Source organism: Phaethon aethereus, assembly GCF_964289735.1.
Source record: "Phaethon aethereus genome assembly, chromosome: 4".
NCBI lineage: Eukaryota > Metazoa > Chordata > Aves > Phaethontiformes > Phaethontidae > Phaethon > Phaethon aethereus.
Genome location: NC_138578.1, coordinates 41,740,512 through 41,756,478, shown reverse-complemented (window position 1 = coordinate 41,756,478; position 15,967 = coordinate 41,740,512). Strand labels below are relative to the sequence as shown.

Below are 15,967 nucleotides of genomic sequence, written 5' to 3'. Positions count from 1 at the left end.
CTTGATAGCTTTGCCATTACTTTTATTTACCATTGCCATTACTCAGAAATTTGCATGTCAGTTGAAAATCGGTGAAGATCTTTCTTGGCTGATTTTGAGCCAAAACAGTTTGTTCTGTTTTTAAGCTAATGGTTTAGGAGAATTAAATGTTTTTGCTCAAATTTTGAATCTTTCTTTGAATATTAATTTTCAAATTTGAAGTGAGAACTTGAAAAATGTAAAGTTAGTTTTGCCTGAGCAATATTCCTTTTCCTATCTTTCAAGAAATTTTCTCCAAATTACAAAACTCTGAATGCCAGCAAATGAGGCACACCAAGGATCTCATGTACATAGAGCATTGAGTGACATTCTGTGCATCGGTAGCTCCAGTCTGCTAAAAATGAAGAAGTAGCTTGAAACAAGGAGCCTGATGAAGTGCTGAAATTTGGACTATATGGGCAAGAGCTCTGAATAAGAGCAAGAATGTATAGACTTCAGTATGTGTGGGAAAGATTTTTTTTTTTTTTTTTTTATAGTAAGCATGCTTACAAGAAGCTCTTAGTGTATTTTCAAACTGCATCAGTTTTCATGATTTTGGAATAAGCCAAGATCAGAAGGAGGAATGCAGGTAGGAGTAACATGGTTATATATTTTTACCCCTTTTGTTAATTGTTTTTTTAAAAACATTTTCTAAATCTTTTAAAATATTATTTTATATTTGAAATATCTTGGTTTTTCACATAATTTATTGTCTTCAAGCAATATTGAAATATTAATTTGGATATGAGGTAATAAATAACTTTTTTACACAAAAAATTACTAGAAGCATTATTATTAATAGTTTTTAATTTACTGGAAATAGTATGTTTCAAGTAGGGATATCACAGGGTTTTGTCACTTAGCATTCATTAAGCTTTACATTCTCATTTGATGTTATAAAATATTAGTTTCCCTGTTTGCAAACTGTATAGAATAAGATGGTGAGGTATATATTTACCAAACTGAGTAGGTGCCTAAAAAATTCAGATAGCTGAATTAAAAAGCAGATAGGTCCTTAGAAGGATTTTCAGAAGCTCCTAAGCATCATGTGTCTCTAAAAGCCTCTAGGTATGAAAGCAAAGACAGGTAGGTGCCTAATTTAAATAATCCCGGTAGGCATCTATCTGCATGTTCCTGTGACTTAATATGTTTTCTAGGGTGTCTGAAAAAGTTTGACTAGCTAGTTGACCTGATCTCATGCTTTTCTTCTTATGCCATTGCACTGCAGAGTGCTGAAGAAAACAAGGCAAGAGGTATAATGGTGAACAGGAAGAAAAGTGTGCATACAGATTTTCATTTTGTCATGTGAATTGCTTTCTCTAGTTCATAGCTTTATAACAATGTATCATCAGTTCTCTTTCGACCACAAAATATTTTCTTTGCTCAGGGTCTTGGTTCAATGGGCACATTGCCTTTTGTGCTCTGGTCAAAATGCTAGTTGCATGTCTTTATGGTCAATATTTTTTAAACATTATTTTAATTTTAAATAGTAGTACTTGTTTGCTGAAAAACTTTTTTCCCAAACTCCTATTGTTTAGGTAAGTAATAGACATGATTAACAGATTACTGGCAGGACAAAAAGGTATCTATAGGTCTGGATGACACTTCATAGATAAATTTGCACGTTAATTTTTCATTTCTAAAGCTTGAATTAGTTAAAAAGGTAGTATCTTAGCATTATGTCTAGCTGGTTTTAGTTTGAAATTCTATATTGCAGCTGCTTGTGCCTTCTTGGCTCATTTTTGTAAAGAATTATAAAAGGGCATAATAATTTCAAAATTAGGTTTGCCACATTACTGTCACTTACTCTGATGTATTTTCACCTCCATTTTAAGCCAACCCGAAGTGACACCACTGCACAAAGAAGTAGTACCAGTCGTTGCCCGGAATCAGCCCTGCATCACACAGTCCTTTACCTCTCTTCCATGTTCCGTATCAAGTAATGCTCACTGTTGAACTGGACCTGGAACATAATCTGGTCAACGCTCACTCTGCCCACCCTGCCCCCATGACTGGTGACAGGAATCAGCAACCCAGTTAAACAATACTGTAGTTTTTTTACATAATTTACTTCAGGAGACTCACATCTCAGGCCATAACGTCACATAGCAATTTGCACAAAATACAGTAAAGGCGACTTTTGAGCAGGGGAATGTATGTAAGCTTTGTGAAACAGGGATCAATTGAGAAATGGGGAACATGGGTAAGCAAAATAGCATGAAATGAAGTTGAAAGCACACAGTACCGAGTACTGGCAGTCAGAGGTTATCTGTTCAACTGCTAGAGATACCAGGTTCTAAAAACGGAGAGAAAAGAGGTCTGTATTGATGAATGAATGTGGAACGCTACAGGAGAGATTTCTACCAGTAAGACACGTGGTGATACTGGAAGAAATATTAAACACTTCATTCTCTTCAGCATCCGTCTTCTGGGTTCTCTAGCAAAGTGCTCTTTTCTCAGAGATCCTGTTGATTGCATCATACAAAAATCCCCTAACCACCTGTTGTTGGTTATCTAGAAAATAGAGGAGGAAGAACTGTGAGCTTTTTTGGTAGGAACATGTAATTTTGAGAGGATATTCCAAATTCTCTCAGCCATTCTATTTATTTGTACTATACCAGCTAGGTTTCTCTGCTTTGACCTGTGAACGTTCAGTTGGTAGGTAGCAGTGCAGAAGGCTGTGGTGTACAACTTGTAGACTGTGGTGGTAAGATTTTGTAATTCTCCAATGCCTACTGATAACCCCAGCTTCATCTGCGCTAGATCACTTATTCTCTTCCGTACAATGGAAGGTTCGTTAGAGCTGAGTGAACAAGGGTGTGGAAGAGTTGAGGAATCAGAAGTAGGGCCTCTTATTCTCTCACTGGTTAATGTCCAAATCTTTATCCATGGCCACAGTTGGTGGTAATAATAAAAAAAAAAACCCTATTAACTTTTTCCCTATATGGGAGTATATGTTCAAATTAAGTATTTGTAGCATGTGAACTAATAATTATCAGGTGAATCTGAATTTAATTATTCATCAGTGTATTTTTTTCTTAGCATTAGATAGCATGCCCTGTTTAATTTTAAATGCACAAAAAATTCATGGACTTCTACAGAGCTCTTATTATGGAGATAAGGTACAATTAAAGGTGACAGTTACCTTTCAAAGATGAAACACTTTTTACAGTTGCATAAGTATTAGTTATTCGTTGTTTAAATAAATAATTTACTAAATTCTCAGCATTAAACATGATGGTGTTCTAGAAGGCATTTCTGTAAGTGTCATATACCTCAGCCCATGAAAATTTATAAAAGACTTAAATTCACATTCAATTCACACTTCATGTGATACTGCGAAGTTGTTTATATGGTAGAAAAGGGTGTGTTGATGTATCTGGCCTAACTTCAGTTTTTCAGTATCAAGGGCTTGAAGGACACAACACACATTGGAGATGCAGGTGAATGCCCTGGCAGCCACGATCTGCCCACTTGTGTGCTGTAGGGCTGTATCAGATCTGCTTCCAGCTGTCCAGCATGTATAAGGTGAAGGAAAGCAGGAACTGGAGGGAGTACCTGCAGACTGCGCCTGAAGGCAGTGCATGAGCTCCAGTTCCCTACTTACCAGAGAAATCGCATGTATCCTCATTACTTAGCTTTTAGTTAGTTTGTTTGAAAGCTGCTAGGTATTCTGGCAAGACAGTACTATTGTGGAAAGATATGTTATCTTGCTGCTAAGGTAGTAGCATTCTCAAAAAGGAACAGAATTAAGTCGGTGAGAAAAAGCAAATTGATAGAATGCTACAAAATGCCAAAGTTAATGTTGTACAAGCACTTGTTTGTCTTTCTTTTGGGGTAGACATATAAAGCAGTCTTAATTCTGTTGCTGTTTCTTCCACAGGGCTCTTCACTCACTTAACACACAGAATGGACATACCTCTCTTGTATCTAATCAGTAATTTCTTTTCGCTGCACTGTTCAGTACAGTCTTATGTCTTTTATCATATAGTAGCCACGCAGTTAAACTGAATTCCTCATCTGCTTTAATATGTCTTTATTCCCTGTAGGTTTTGAGAAGTCTGCAAATAGTAACTAATTTACACTGTCTCACACATAGTCCCTCTGTGTGATATTAGAGTGTTGTTTTACAGATAGAAGATGGTTCTGCAGATAGGTGGAAGCAAAAAAATAATTTGTGAGATTTGGATGTCCAATTAAAGGATTGTTTTTTCTCATATTTCACATTGCAAAGCGTTTATATGTTCACAGAAATCACAGAATCATTAAGGTTGGAAGGGATCTTCGAGATCATCAAGTCCAACCGTTAACCCAACACCACCATGTCCCCTAAACCATGTCCCGAAGCGCCACATCCACACATTTTTTGAACACTTCCAGACATGGTGACTCCACTGCATCCCTGGGCAGCCTGTTCCAACGCTTGACCACTCTCTCAGTGAAGAAATTTTTCCTAATATCCAATCTAAACCTCCCCTGGCACAACTTGAGGCCATTTCCTCTCATCCTCTCACTAGTTACTTGGGAGAAGAGACCAACACCCACCTCGCCACAAGCCCCTTTCAGGTAGTTGTAGAGAGCGATAAGGTCTCCCCTCAGCCTCCTCTTCTCCAGACTGAACAACCCCAGTTCCCTCAGCCGCTCCCCATAAGACTTGTGCTCCAGACCCCTCACCCCCTATGTTCAACTCACTTTTGTTTTAGTTTATCTAAAAATATTTAGCGTGTTCCCAAAACGAGATGTCAGGTTTTCAAGAGCTCAGGAGGGCACAAATACACTCGGTACCAAACAGAATTTTGCTGAAGTAAGTTGTCTTAAAACCCATGCACCGGCATTATTCTCCTTTTCTTTCATGCAGTCTACCTAGTTAATTCATTACACATCTTTCAATCTCTCCAGCAAATGAACAAGATTTATGCAAGCAGTAGTCTCTTGACACTGGTTCATTCCCAGAGCAAGTAAATCCCGTACTTCCTCACTGAATGAGCTTGATGCCATCTGGTCCACCCATTTTCTCAAAGCAAGATAAACCACACAGGTGTCGTTCCTGACAGATTTTATCTAATCCTGGTTGTAAAGACAATCATTGAGATTCAATAAACTTCTCCAGCAATTTATTTTAATACTTCACTACCCTTATTATTAGAAAATCTTCCTGGTATCTAATCTGAAACTTTTCTGCAGTAATTTAAGCTAATTATTAACATTCATCATGGTATTCTTTTCAGGTATCTTTCACATGCCTTTTACCTATTTGACAGCTGTTATGTGAATCCTCTTTTCTCAAGACTAACCATCTCCACTCCTTGAGCCCTGTTCTCAGTGGCTATTTTCTAGGCCTCTGATCGTTCCAATTATTCTTTTTTTGGACTTTTTGCAATGAATTCCTGTCGTCTTTGTACCATTGTCACAAAGCTGGACAGAGTGCTCTATTTTAAGCACTGCCAGAGCTATGTGGAATTACTTTACATGTTTTGTAGGTTGCATATATCCTAGTATGGTAATCTTTTTAAACACTATTCAGTTGTTCATAATGATTACTAGATTTTTATTTTTCCTTTGGAATGGATGTCTAGCCAGTTGTTCCATAGCTTGTATTTTAAACGTTATTATTATGTCTACCTAAGAGTAGAACGTAGCGGTTTTCTATATTGAATTACATTATACTTTTAGCCTATTTCAATAATATTAATATTTTTATTACATTTCTATAACTTATTCCAGCCTCTTACGTGTTTGATAGGATATCTTTTATTTTCTCTTCCAAGCCATTAATGAAAAGACAGAATACTGTGCCTTACCCTGGCAAAAGTCCACTCAGTGCGGCGTTCCATTTTAATGGAAGTTTAAAGCGAGCCTCGCTGAGGATCGCTTTCAACTAGTTTTGTACTCATCTTACAATATGAGCATATAAATAGCATACTTCCCAGTATGGCTTACCAGGTTGCAATGTAACAGAGTGTAACAAGCCTTGGTAAAATCGAGGTACTTGCCATCTAATGTATCTCTGTTTTCTAGATGCTCTTCCCTAGAGTGAAACTAGAACTATCATGATTTGCCTGTTAAAACCCTATAGCACGGTCCATCTCCTTTCTTCTTCTAGGTGCCCAGAAATCAAACTTAAAAGCTGTTTTTTCTATAACTTCTGAGATCATCTTTTCCTTCCTTAGGTATTTTCTTCATCTTTCATTCATTTCCAGTCTAATAGTACATTTTCTGTCCTTCACAATTTCTCAATAGCTGTAAGTTTGCACAGCGAGTTCAAGTGTTCAAGGATGTAAATATCAAATTAGTCTAATTTGAAAACTTGTAGACTGTATAAATATTCTCCAAATATTCTTTTTCGCTCAACATGGAGATTTTATCTCGGTATACATGACACTAGTGCTGACACATTACTCCTTTCTATAAAGGTTTCCTGTGAATTTGAAGTCATAAAAAAAGTTTTCCCAAGTCACAGGTTTTATCAGTGTCCTCCCCATATACTACTGACATGCATACTGATATTGACACTTGAAAAATTAGGTTAGTTGTTCACAGGAGGATTATTTGGCTCTTTTCTAAAGGTAAACATGTATATATGTATACATGTATGATATTTACCTGAAACTTGGTTTACAAATACAAGGGAAGTTGGGATTGTTTGGAACTTAATTCAATAAATAAAGTGTATCTTGTCCTTGTATTCATGCCAATCAAATGCACACAGAAATTCTAGGGGTTTTTTTGTTGTATTTTCATTTTTTAATTATTTTGCCATGGAAAAGTAAGTGGAGTAGTTTCTGTTTTGTGGCAAAACCACGGTCTGTAGTTTTATATACAGACATCTGTTTGGCAGCCTTTGGCAAGTAGCTACTTTGGAATGGAAGGTGGCAGAGCTTAATGAAATATGTTACTGTCATTTATTCTTTCCAACTCTATAACAGTAGTTCTAAGAGCAGAGCTCATGTATATCAAAATAACATACACTGTAGCAGTGGTTCAAGAAATATAACTATTCCTATCTTTACTGTAGTAACTGCATGAATCCTGTCTAAAGGTGACACGTATTCTTCGATGTTCTTCCCATATATTTTAATTGCTTGTCTTTAGTTCACTGAACAACTACTTTGGGCAAATGTTGAAGTGTGTTGGGTCCGTTTAAGACTGAACAGGTTTTCAAACAGGGAGAATATGAATAAGCAAATTGCATATTTCTATGGAACATTTGACAGTACAGAAATGAGGAATTTTTTATCCTGAAATATATTGCCAGGAGACCCTGACATGGTACATGTTCTTTATCTGTATTGAAATTATTATTTTTTTAAGCACTGTGTAGCATATTGCTATCAAGTCAAAAAACCTATTCTTCGATCTTGAAACAAAATGTGGAAAAATTCAAACAGTTGGAGCATTCTTAGAATCAAGCATACAAATGAGACATGGTGAAACTCCAGTGCAGAAAACTGATATGCTAAGAGGAAAGGGGAATCAAGATCAGAAGATAAAAAGCTAGATATATTCGGAAGTAAAATGGTATTTTTTCAAGCATATGAGGGATGGTGATGAAAGTAGCACAAGCAGTTATCAGTTTATAAATATATGTATTTATTATATATGTTATTGTATATGTATTATCAATTTATAAATATATGTATTTATTATCTATGTTATTGTATATGTATTATCAATTTATAAATATATGTATTTATTATATACGTTATTGTATATGTATTATATACATTGTTAATACAACCCAGTATAAATAAGGTATATTGTGAAATCCAACAGAAGATTTTCTTGAAAATTTCATTACTATTTTCCACATATACAAAAGTCACTGGTAAAGCCAAATAAATTGGAATTATTTTATTGCTGTACTTAACATAATAGTTCATGTATTTTTATGCTGTTTAAACTATTCAGATATTTTCCCCACAAAGCAAACGATTTGATCACTGTTCCCAATACCACCTCTCCTTTATACCACTGCTTCTCATTGTGTTCTCATATTCTGTATGCCACAGATTTCTTTTTCTATGGACTTTTTCAGGCATGTTGCTTGCTCTTCTATCGGGTTTGGGAGTAATGTTGAGGGAAGTCTGGCCTGCCTTTATTTTCCTGAGCTGCCTTTGCAATAATCCCTAAGCATTATTTATTTGGGGAACAAGGACGAGACGTTTGAACCAGAGTTATATATTCCTGGTGTCATTAGCTGCTGATATGAGATTGTTAGAACAGCCTATTGATTCGGTTCTGACTTAATGCAAGCACCATGATTTTGCTTTGTTTCTGGCGACAAGGAATCTCTCTCTGCTGCCTGCCTGTCCATAAAGTGAATTCAGTGAGTGTAAAATTCTAGCATACCTGTGAATGGGAGTACTGATTCGGAATTGTTATGTGCTGACCTGGCACTCGCTAACTCAGGTATCAGTGCCTGTGGCAGGTGTTGGGCATTTTCTTAACATTTAAAAGGGCAATGTTATTTGCAAATAAGACCGAGTAGATAAATTTAAAGAAAAAGAAATCAAAAGGACTAAACTCACAACTCATTATGCTAGCTGGAGCAGCTTTGAAGTATTTACTAGTTTCTTCGACATTGGAGTGAAACAAAATACAAGCACTGTAATCTGTAAAAAATAATCTCTCAAGGAAAGGATTAAAGAAATCTTAAAAAAAACATTCCTTTTTATGCACTCTTCGTATTCTGATTCTCAGTAAAACTAATCTGAAACAGGTTTATATGTGCAGTTTTAAATGGTGTCTCATTAAGTTCAGTCGCGGACAGGAGTAATCAAAGCCTAAAGCACAGGTATTTATAGGTTTGACTCCTTAAGCTGCTAAAATAGAATAATAAAAATTCTCATATTTTAAGAAAGGGAAGATACCTCTTTTCAACAGAAACATGTATTAAATTTGGGCTGTGATCCGTTCTACTAACTCTGAAGATTGTTTCAAGTATTAAAATACGAATTAGGTCACGCGCTGTCTGGAAAGAGGTCTGGCAGGCATCGTGGCTAATGCAAGCACTCTCCTGTACAGCCAGCATAATTGTGCAGGGACACAAAAGGCATTCGGGTGTTTCATGGTCAGTACAGGCAGAGCCGTTTGCTTTGCTTCAATTTTCTGGTCCTTTATGAAACACTAGTGCTATTGGTGTAGCTTTCGGTTGGAGCAGATCTGTTGGGTTTTTTTGTTAGAATTAAAAGATTCTTTTAGCCTCATTGTCCTTTAATCGTGCCTTTTTGGCAAATGGTAGCACATGCAGAACTGAACTATAATGATGATTTTATGTAAATACACAAAATTTGAGGTATTCCTTTCTCTCTTCTAATGTGTCGTCGTCTTGCTACTGGCAGTGGTGCAAAAAGGTATTATTTCAATGCAGTGATGCAGTTCAGCTTCTGCTACGTAAGAGAGATTGCTGCATGACAGTGTAACAGGGTCGGAAGTCTGACTGCATGCAAGGTTGTAAAGTTCTATAAATTCACAGCGCTTATATTTGCATCCTAGTGGAAACCTCAAGTGCACTCTTTCAGGAGGCTCCTTTATTCTTACACAGCTGCAGTGCTCCCACCCCTTACTCATTTTTAGAAGAGAGAGAGAAACTTCAAATTTAAGGTTTGCCAGAAATCCTGATAATTGTATAATGGAATTGCATTAAACTGAAGTTAGATACCCAAACAGAAGATGAGTCAGGGGATACAAGGCACAAATTCTGGTGAGGTTGTTCTTCTGAAGTGTTGTGATGCATAGAAAACACTTCATATTTTTCTTTGTTACTTGAACTGGTTTTCTGACTCTTACACTTATAAATTATATGTCACTTACTTGACTGATAAAACATCTTCCATACTTTATTCAAGGATGAAGTGTTCTCCATAACCATCTTCCTCCTTTCCTTTTCTGAAAAAAGTTCATTTTAGATACTTAACTTTTTCTTTTTTTCTTTGTTTTGGTTTATATTTTCCTGATATTACATTGGCAAAATGTCCTGCAGAAAGATCTGTATGGCAAGGACTTTTCTTTTGGAATAAAAGTTCAGCTTTTCAGTAAGAATTACAATGTTTGCAACGTTATGTTCTATGTATGTGGTATTTAACTATGTTATTTATATACGCTTGAAACAACAATTTAATTTCCTGGTTATATTTAGTTAATTTTTCTATGGTTTCTGAATCGGAGCTGTAAATATACAGATCGGAACCACACAAATTACTATGTTTCTATATTGGAAGAGACTGTCACTGTGCAGAATTGCATCAGGCACAGCTTTCCCTTTTATTTATTACTGCATTTTACTAGGATACTGTCATCTTAAAGGTAAAAATTAAGTAATAAATTCTATAATAATTCACTGTTAATTGCTTCCTATCAATAATGAATATGATTGCCTTGTTTATTTGCTCATATAATACAAATAAAACCAATACGGTCTACTTGCATTTAAAAGTATGGATATTCAAATCAGCGCAGTACCGCAAGTGCATTCATGCTTGAATTGAACCTGAAACTGTAGCCAGGTTAGGGAAAAAAAAAAATTTGTAAGTTTGTCTAATCTACTTCTTAGTACAAAAGTAGCATATACGGCAGAAAATTTTTCCTAGCACCTGTATCTGAAAAGACTTAAGCACTTCATGAAAGGTTGCTTTGAAATACTTAGAGCTATAATTTTTATTATTAAAAATGTTCGTGTTGATGATAATCATTCTTTCTCCTTACAGTGCAAATTAGACTATCAAGCCTGTGTCTCAGGAAAACAAATCTCAGTGAAATGCGAAGGACGTTGCCCTTGCCCTTCTGACAAATCCACAGATGCAGGCAGAAATGATAGGAGAGGTGAGTAATGGTAATTTGTATGATATCTTTAACAGCTCATTCCTAGAAGGAAATAAGATTTTGCTCACAGAAGACTACAGTGATCACAAACACTGATTATTCTTGAACAAAACCAGCTTTATTTTATTTAAGACTGTTTTCTTTGCCGTGGGTTTTGAAATTGTGCCTACAGTAAAATACCACTGTATTTTTCAAATGCAGCTATTGTAGTGTATGAGTTATTTTTATTGCTTTTTACTCTTTAATACTCCTTGAGATGCTTGTGGCTGTACTTAAGACAGAAAAATTCATTCCTTGCTCCTCAGTGTTTTCAGCTGAATATTCAAGAAAATGAAGTATGATAGAAAAAAAAAAAGAGAAAAGAAACTTAGAAGTCCTTGTTACTGCTCGTAGGTGCAAGCAGTTGCACTTTAAACTATGGAACTGTTAGTAAAGGCTGTTATATAAAGTGAGTTCTTTGTTTGAAAAGTGTTTGATAAATCAACTTCCTTTTGGACCATGCATGAGATCAGGCCGCTGGAAAATGCAGTTGCTTTGTAGTGCTTCTTAGTCATTGGTGCAACTGGAAAAAAAATTTGTGGCTAAGTGAATTTGTATTTCTGTGACTCCCAGGTGACTTTAGAAAGTGGTTGTTAAAAAAAGGGGGTACCATCTTTGGTGCTCTTGAATAGAGAGACACCCATGATGAGGTTTTAGGCCACCATGGACCTGAATTTGCCAAGAATGGCATGACTGGCGGGTCTGTGTTTTTCTGTATTTCTTTAGACTGATCTCTGCTACATGTATTTTTTTCTTCTTTATGTGTATAGTCACACTTTTAATGAGTAAGTGAAAATCTCTATGCACAAATACCCCTGATCCTCATTGGAAATACACTAAATTAGTTTTTGAAGATTTTTTTTTTTTTCCCCCTGTAACAACCTTATAAAGATAAAAGAAACCAGCAGTACATTCCTGGATTACGTTAACATTGGTATTTCCTTATGGTTTGATGCACTATTCTAAATTTATTATGCAAGAGAATCTTATCGTTTCCATGATAAGTTGTAGCTACTGCCAAAACTATTTTTTTTTCCTAGTTTAAAAAATGAGTCAATGTTCTTTTAACAATGAATAGAGATGACCACTGCAAACATCAAGCTGTGCACAGGCATACAAGTCAATTAAAATACTGCTCTGAAACACTCCTTTAGGTCACTTTTTTGGTCTTTGGCAGTGTCATTGATTGTGTAATTAAGTATTAATTGAATATGTGTAATTAAATATTCCCTCTGCTATAACCCCTCTGCAAAACGATACACCCTTGAGGTTTTTTTAAAGCATTAATTTACAATTTTATGTAGTAACTGTAAATAAATAGATAAATCTGTCATCTGCTCACACTGCCAGCCTGAATGAAAAGCATTGGAAGACCCAGCCTTATATGGTTAATGTGTCCCCTTTGATAAGACATAGCATTAATATGCATTAATATAGCAGTAGTGCAGTTGCAGTTTTCACTAGCAACAATTTCTGCATCTCCAGCATACATGTGGGGATATTTGTTTAACAGGAGGTATGAAGTGAAATTAAGGTAATAAGCTGAGAATCATCTCTCTGTGAGTAGTAGGCCTACCATTCTCCAGTGTTAATTTTTTAATATGGTATCATTGCCCTCAGTTTTTACCAAAATAAAATTAGCATTTTATCTGCTGGAAACTGTTTCACCTGATGCAGTTATTTTTGTCTTTGTGTGTGTTCTTCCAAGTGCGTTCTGGTTTTGGTGCTCCTGTACTTAAACAGTGAAAACAATCTATAGACAAATTTCATTTGCAGAATGGATTTGTTTTTAATTAGGAATGAACTCCTAGGAATTAACTCTTCTTGAAGATTTATACTGCCAAGGGATCAAGATTACTTGTGCTTAGTTATGTAAAAGAGAAAGAAAAAAGATCCTGTATGAGTGTGGGAATTAACACTAATCCTGTCCTGACAGATTGTCAGGGCAAGCAAAATACAGGGCTGTTTCAACTGCTACATTTTATTGCAACATTGAAATTTGAATATAATTTCTTTACAAGGCCAAAGGCCAGGAGACATGAGAAATACGAAAGTGAGCTGAGTATCATTACTGAAACTTCAGCCATTATTGTAACAGAATACAAAATTCATTATAACTTTTATTATGAGAACTTCTGTTGTAAGAATACAGTTATTTTCTTTAAATGGAACTCCATTAACTGTTCTAAGCTATATATGCACATGTCAGTTGCTTAGAAAGTTGATGAAGCCAAAGAGGCAAAGTAAGTTTAGTGCTCCAGTTTCAGGGGTAACTTAAGTGAGGGTTTCCTAAAACACCTCCTCTATCTAAGATAATTTTTCATTGTTTCAGATTGACAAATTCTACTGAAGTTTCAGTGTATCTAGGGAGCAAAGCATGTCTATGAACTTTCCCAAAATAGTCTGGGTATGGAACTCCATAATCCTTTGGAAGCCAAAATCAAACCAGCATTCAGAAAAACAGATTTGCCTCTTAAAATATATATGAACCTCATCACAAAATCATAGGAAACTCTTACCTGGAAGTGAACTCTGAAGTTTATCTAATCCATCTCCCTGATGAATGCATGAGGCAGGTGCGGGCATCCTGGTTTTGTGAAAGGTGACTCATTTTAGTGATACGTTCAGTAACATTGAACCTGACTGATGTGCCGATGCTGTTAGCTTGAATCCAGAAATGAAAGGGCTAAGAACTTCATCTAGAACTAGATTTATAAGTTGGTAACAAAACAAAACAAACAAGCAGAAAAGGACAAAACAAAATAAAGATCTTCCTTCGTAGTATTTTTGGTTTGGTTTTAGTTTAGAGAAAGCAATGGGTATCACATAAACTAGAAACTACAGCAGGTGCTACAGTAATTTTTAACTGGAGAAAGAAAAGAAAAGTGAACTTAGTGGACTGCCATAAAAGAGAGGGAAAATCTGAAGAGCACTTGAGCAGTGTTAGAGGGAAGGATCACACAAAGTTAAAAATAAATGAAGATGGGCAGTAGGGAAGAGAGAGATGGCTTAGGGAGTTGCATAGAAGCAGAATGAGATAGAAAGGTTAACCAGAATGAACGGGAGGCACCACCACTAGAGACAGAGGTGTTAATTAAGAGACAAGTGCGGAAGCACTTATAGGACCCCATCTTATTTTCCAGCATAGCCTTTGCCTCATGTCCTATTTTAGCCCTAATCTCCTTTTCAAGTATGTGCCAGGACTTGAGGCATCCCGGTCATACTGCCTTGCACAATTGTGAATGTAGGGATTTCCTTGAGCTGGAATCTGCAGATTTTTTTTTCCTAAGCTCTTCCGAATCTTTTTCCAGTGCTTACATGGAACCAGAAACTAGGAAGGCTCCTACACACTGCACATTTGACAAGTCTGGGGAGACTTCTGTCTCCTTGTCAGTATCTGGGCACCATTTTTTGCTCCAAGTAGTAGTTAGGATCCTTTTGCTCTGAGACGTACTGAGCCCTGTCCCTCGCCTGTTGTAGAGGACAGTGTTTTTGCTAGTCCTGTTCTTCAGTCTGATGGATAAGGACAAAAATGCATGATGCAAAGCATAGGCTTACCAGCTTGCGTCACTGGGGTAGGGAGATGAGACTAGTCAGTGGGGCAAATGCAGAAGTTGCACTCATTTTTAAGGATGTACAAAGTCTTGTTAACCTTTAACACTTAACCTCTGCACACCTCATCTGCTTTATCTTCTGGCAATTCAGATCACCCACCCACCCATCCCCAACTGCCCAGAAAAAAAGCACCAGATCAGTCCTTTTTCTGCTTCTCTTTTGGGTGTGAAGCATGCTTAGCTTCCCATATTCAGCTATCTAAAGTGAATAGGAACTTGTGGACCTACCATCTGCAGTGAAGTTTAGCCTGTTCTGTAACTATCACAGGCAAGACAGAGTAAACAACAAGCTGTAGTGCATCTGAACGCTGGGATTTGTCTAAGAACTGGTGAGATTAGAGCTTTTACTCAACTTTGATTTCCTCTCACCCTCCCACCCAGCGCTACCTACGCTAGATCTCAGCTTACCTCCCAAGCAGGGAGGTCGCTGCTGACCTGGGGCAGTCAGGCAGAAAACCGTGTTGGTTCCAGCTCTGCAGCTATATGCAGTTTCCTGTCGGGTGGCCACGGTCCCTGGGAGTCCCCCAGCGTTCATCTCAATGCATCTTGCTCATCTCCAAGATCTCTTCTCACTTCCAGCATCTTTCTACCAGCCAGGATCTTAACTGTCTTCTCTCAGGGATCCCTTCTTCTTTCTGGGAAACTATTCTGCTTCCAGGACCCATCCTTTCAGTACCTACCACCACACCACCCATGCCCCAATTTTCCCGATTAAATAGTCATATGTGCAGAGGCACAGTATGTGATCAGCTTCTTAATTGTTCGTTCTGTCCCACTTCTCTTTATTTAATGGAGGATTCAGGAAATGCCGCTTCTATTTTACCAAAATTTGCACCGGTCCGTACCAATTGCAGCTAGCAAGTAGCAGCCTTGTGAGGGTTCAAAAGTTCAGTTTTAGACATTAACAAATTTTTATTTTGCTTGATGTGATTTGGTTCCTTAAAAAAGGAATGTGGTTTTTAGAACAAAAATAGTTTGATTGAGTGCTCTTCTGTCATTTGGCACTTTTTTGCTAATTTTAACTTACTCTTTTTTCAGCTGTGTCTTTTCCCAGTCAGTATTAAAGTAACAGTAAATTTTATTTCAGTTTAGTTTCCAGTTTTCTAGTCCACTACTGATTCATGTTTGATTTCTACTGAATTTATTTGAAACCTATGAATAAACACTCAAATTTGTGTAACGTAAGTGTATATTGCCAAAATTTCTTAAAGAAAATAAAAATTTATGTTTTAAAATCTGATTGAAACTGATTTCAGGGCTTTGGTACAGGAATTTTACTATGCTGTTAGAAAAAAGAAGTATTTCATTTTGTAATCTTAATAGTTAATAATGGGTGGAAAACAGCAAGAACAAACGTTGAATGAACTGTAGTCACAACTCAACTTTCTGCTTCGCAACAATATTTAGGCTAGTATATTCAAAATACTCAGGTGCATGAGCATCTTTTGACGTTATTGAACATCTTTAATGAACAT

At 36.5% G+C, this 15,967-nt stretch overlaps 1 protein-coding gene across 3 annotated transcripts in view; it reads left to right on the top strand.

The window, feature by feature from the left end:
• The window catches only part of SPOCK3 (SPARC (osteonectin), cwcv and kazal like domains proteoglycan 3), a gene marked incomplete at both ends in the record, with an annotated part of 222,416 nt that overhangs the window by 148,054 nt on the left and 58,395 nt on the right, over positions 1-15,967 (top strand). For all 3 annotated transcript variants that reach the window (XM_081999280.1, XM_081999279.1, XM_081999278.1), the window contains one exon: positions 10,725-10,839. In XM_081999280.1, coding sequence (XP_081855406.1) covers positions 10,725-10,839 — 115 coding nt within the window. The remainder of the gene's footprint in view (positions 1-10,724; positions 10,840-15,967) is intronic.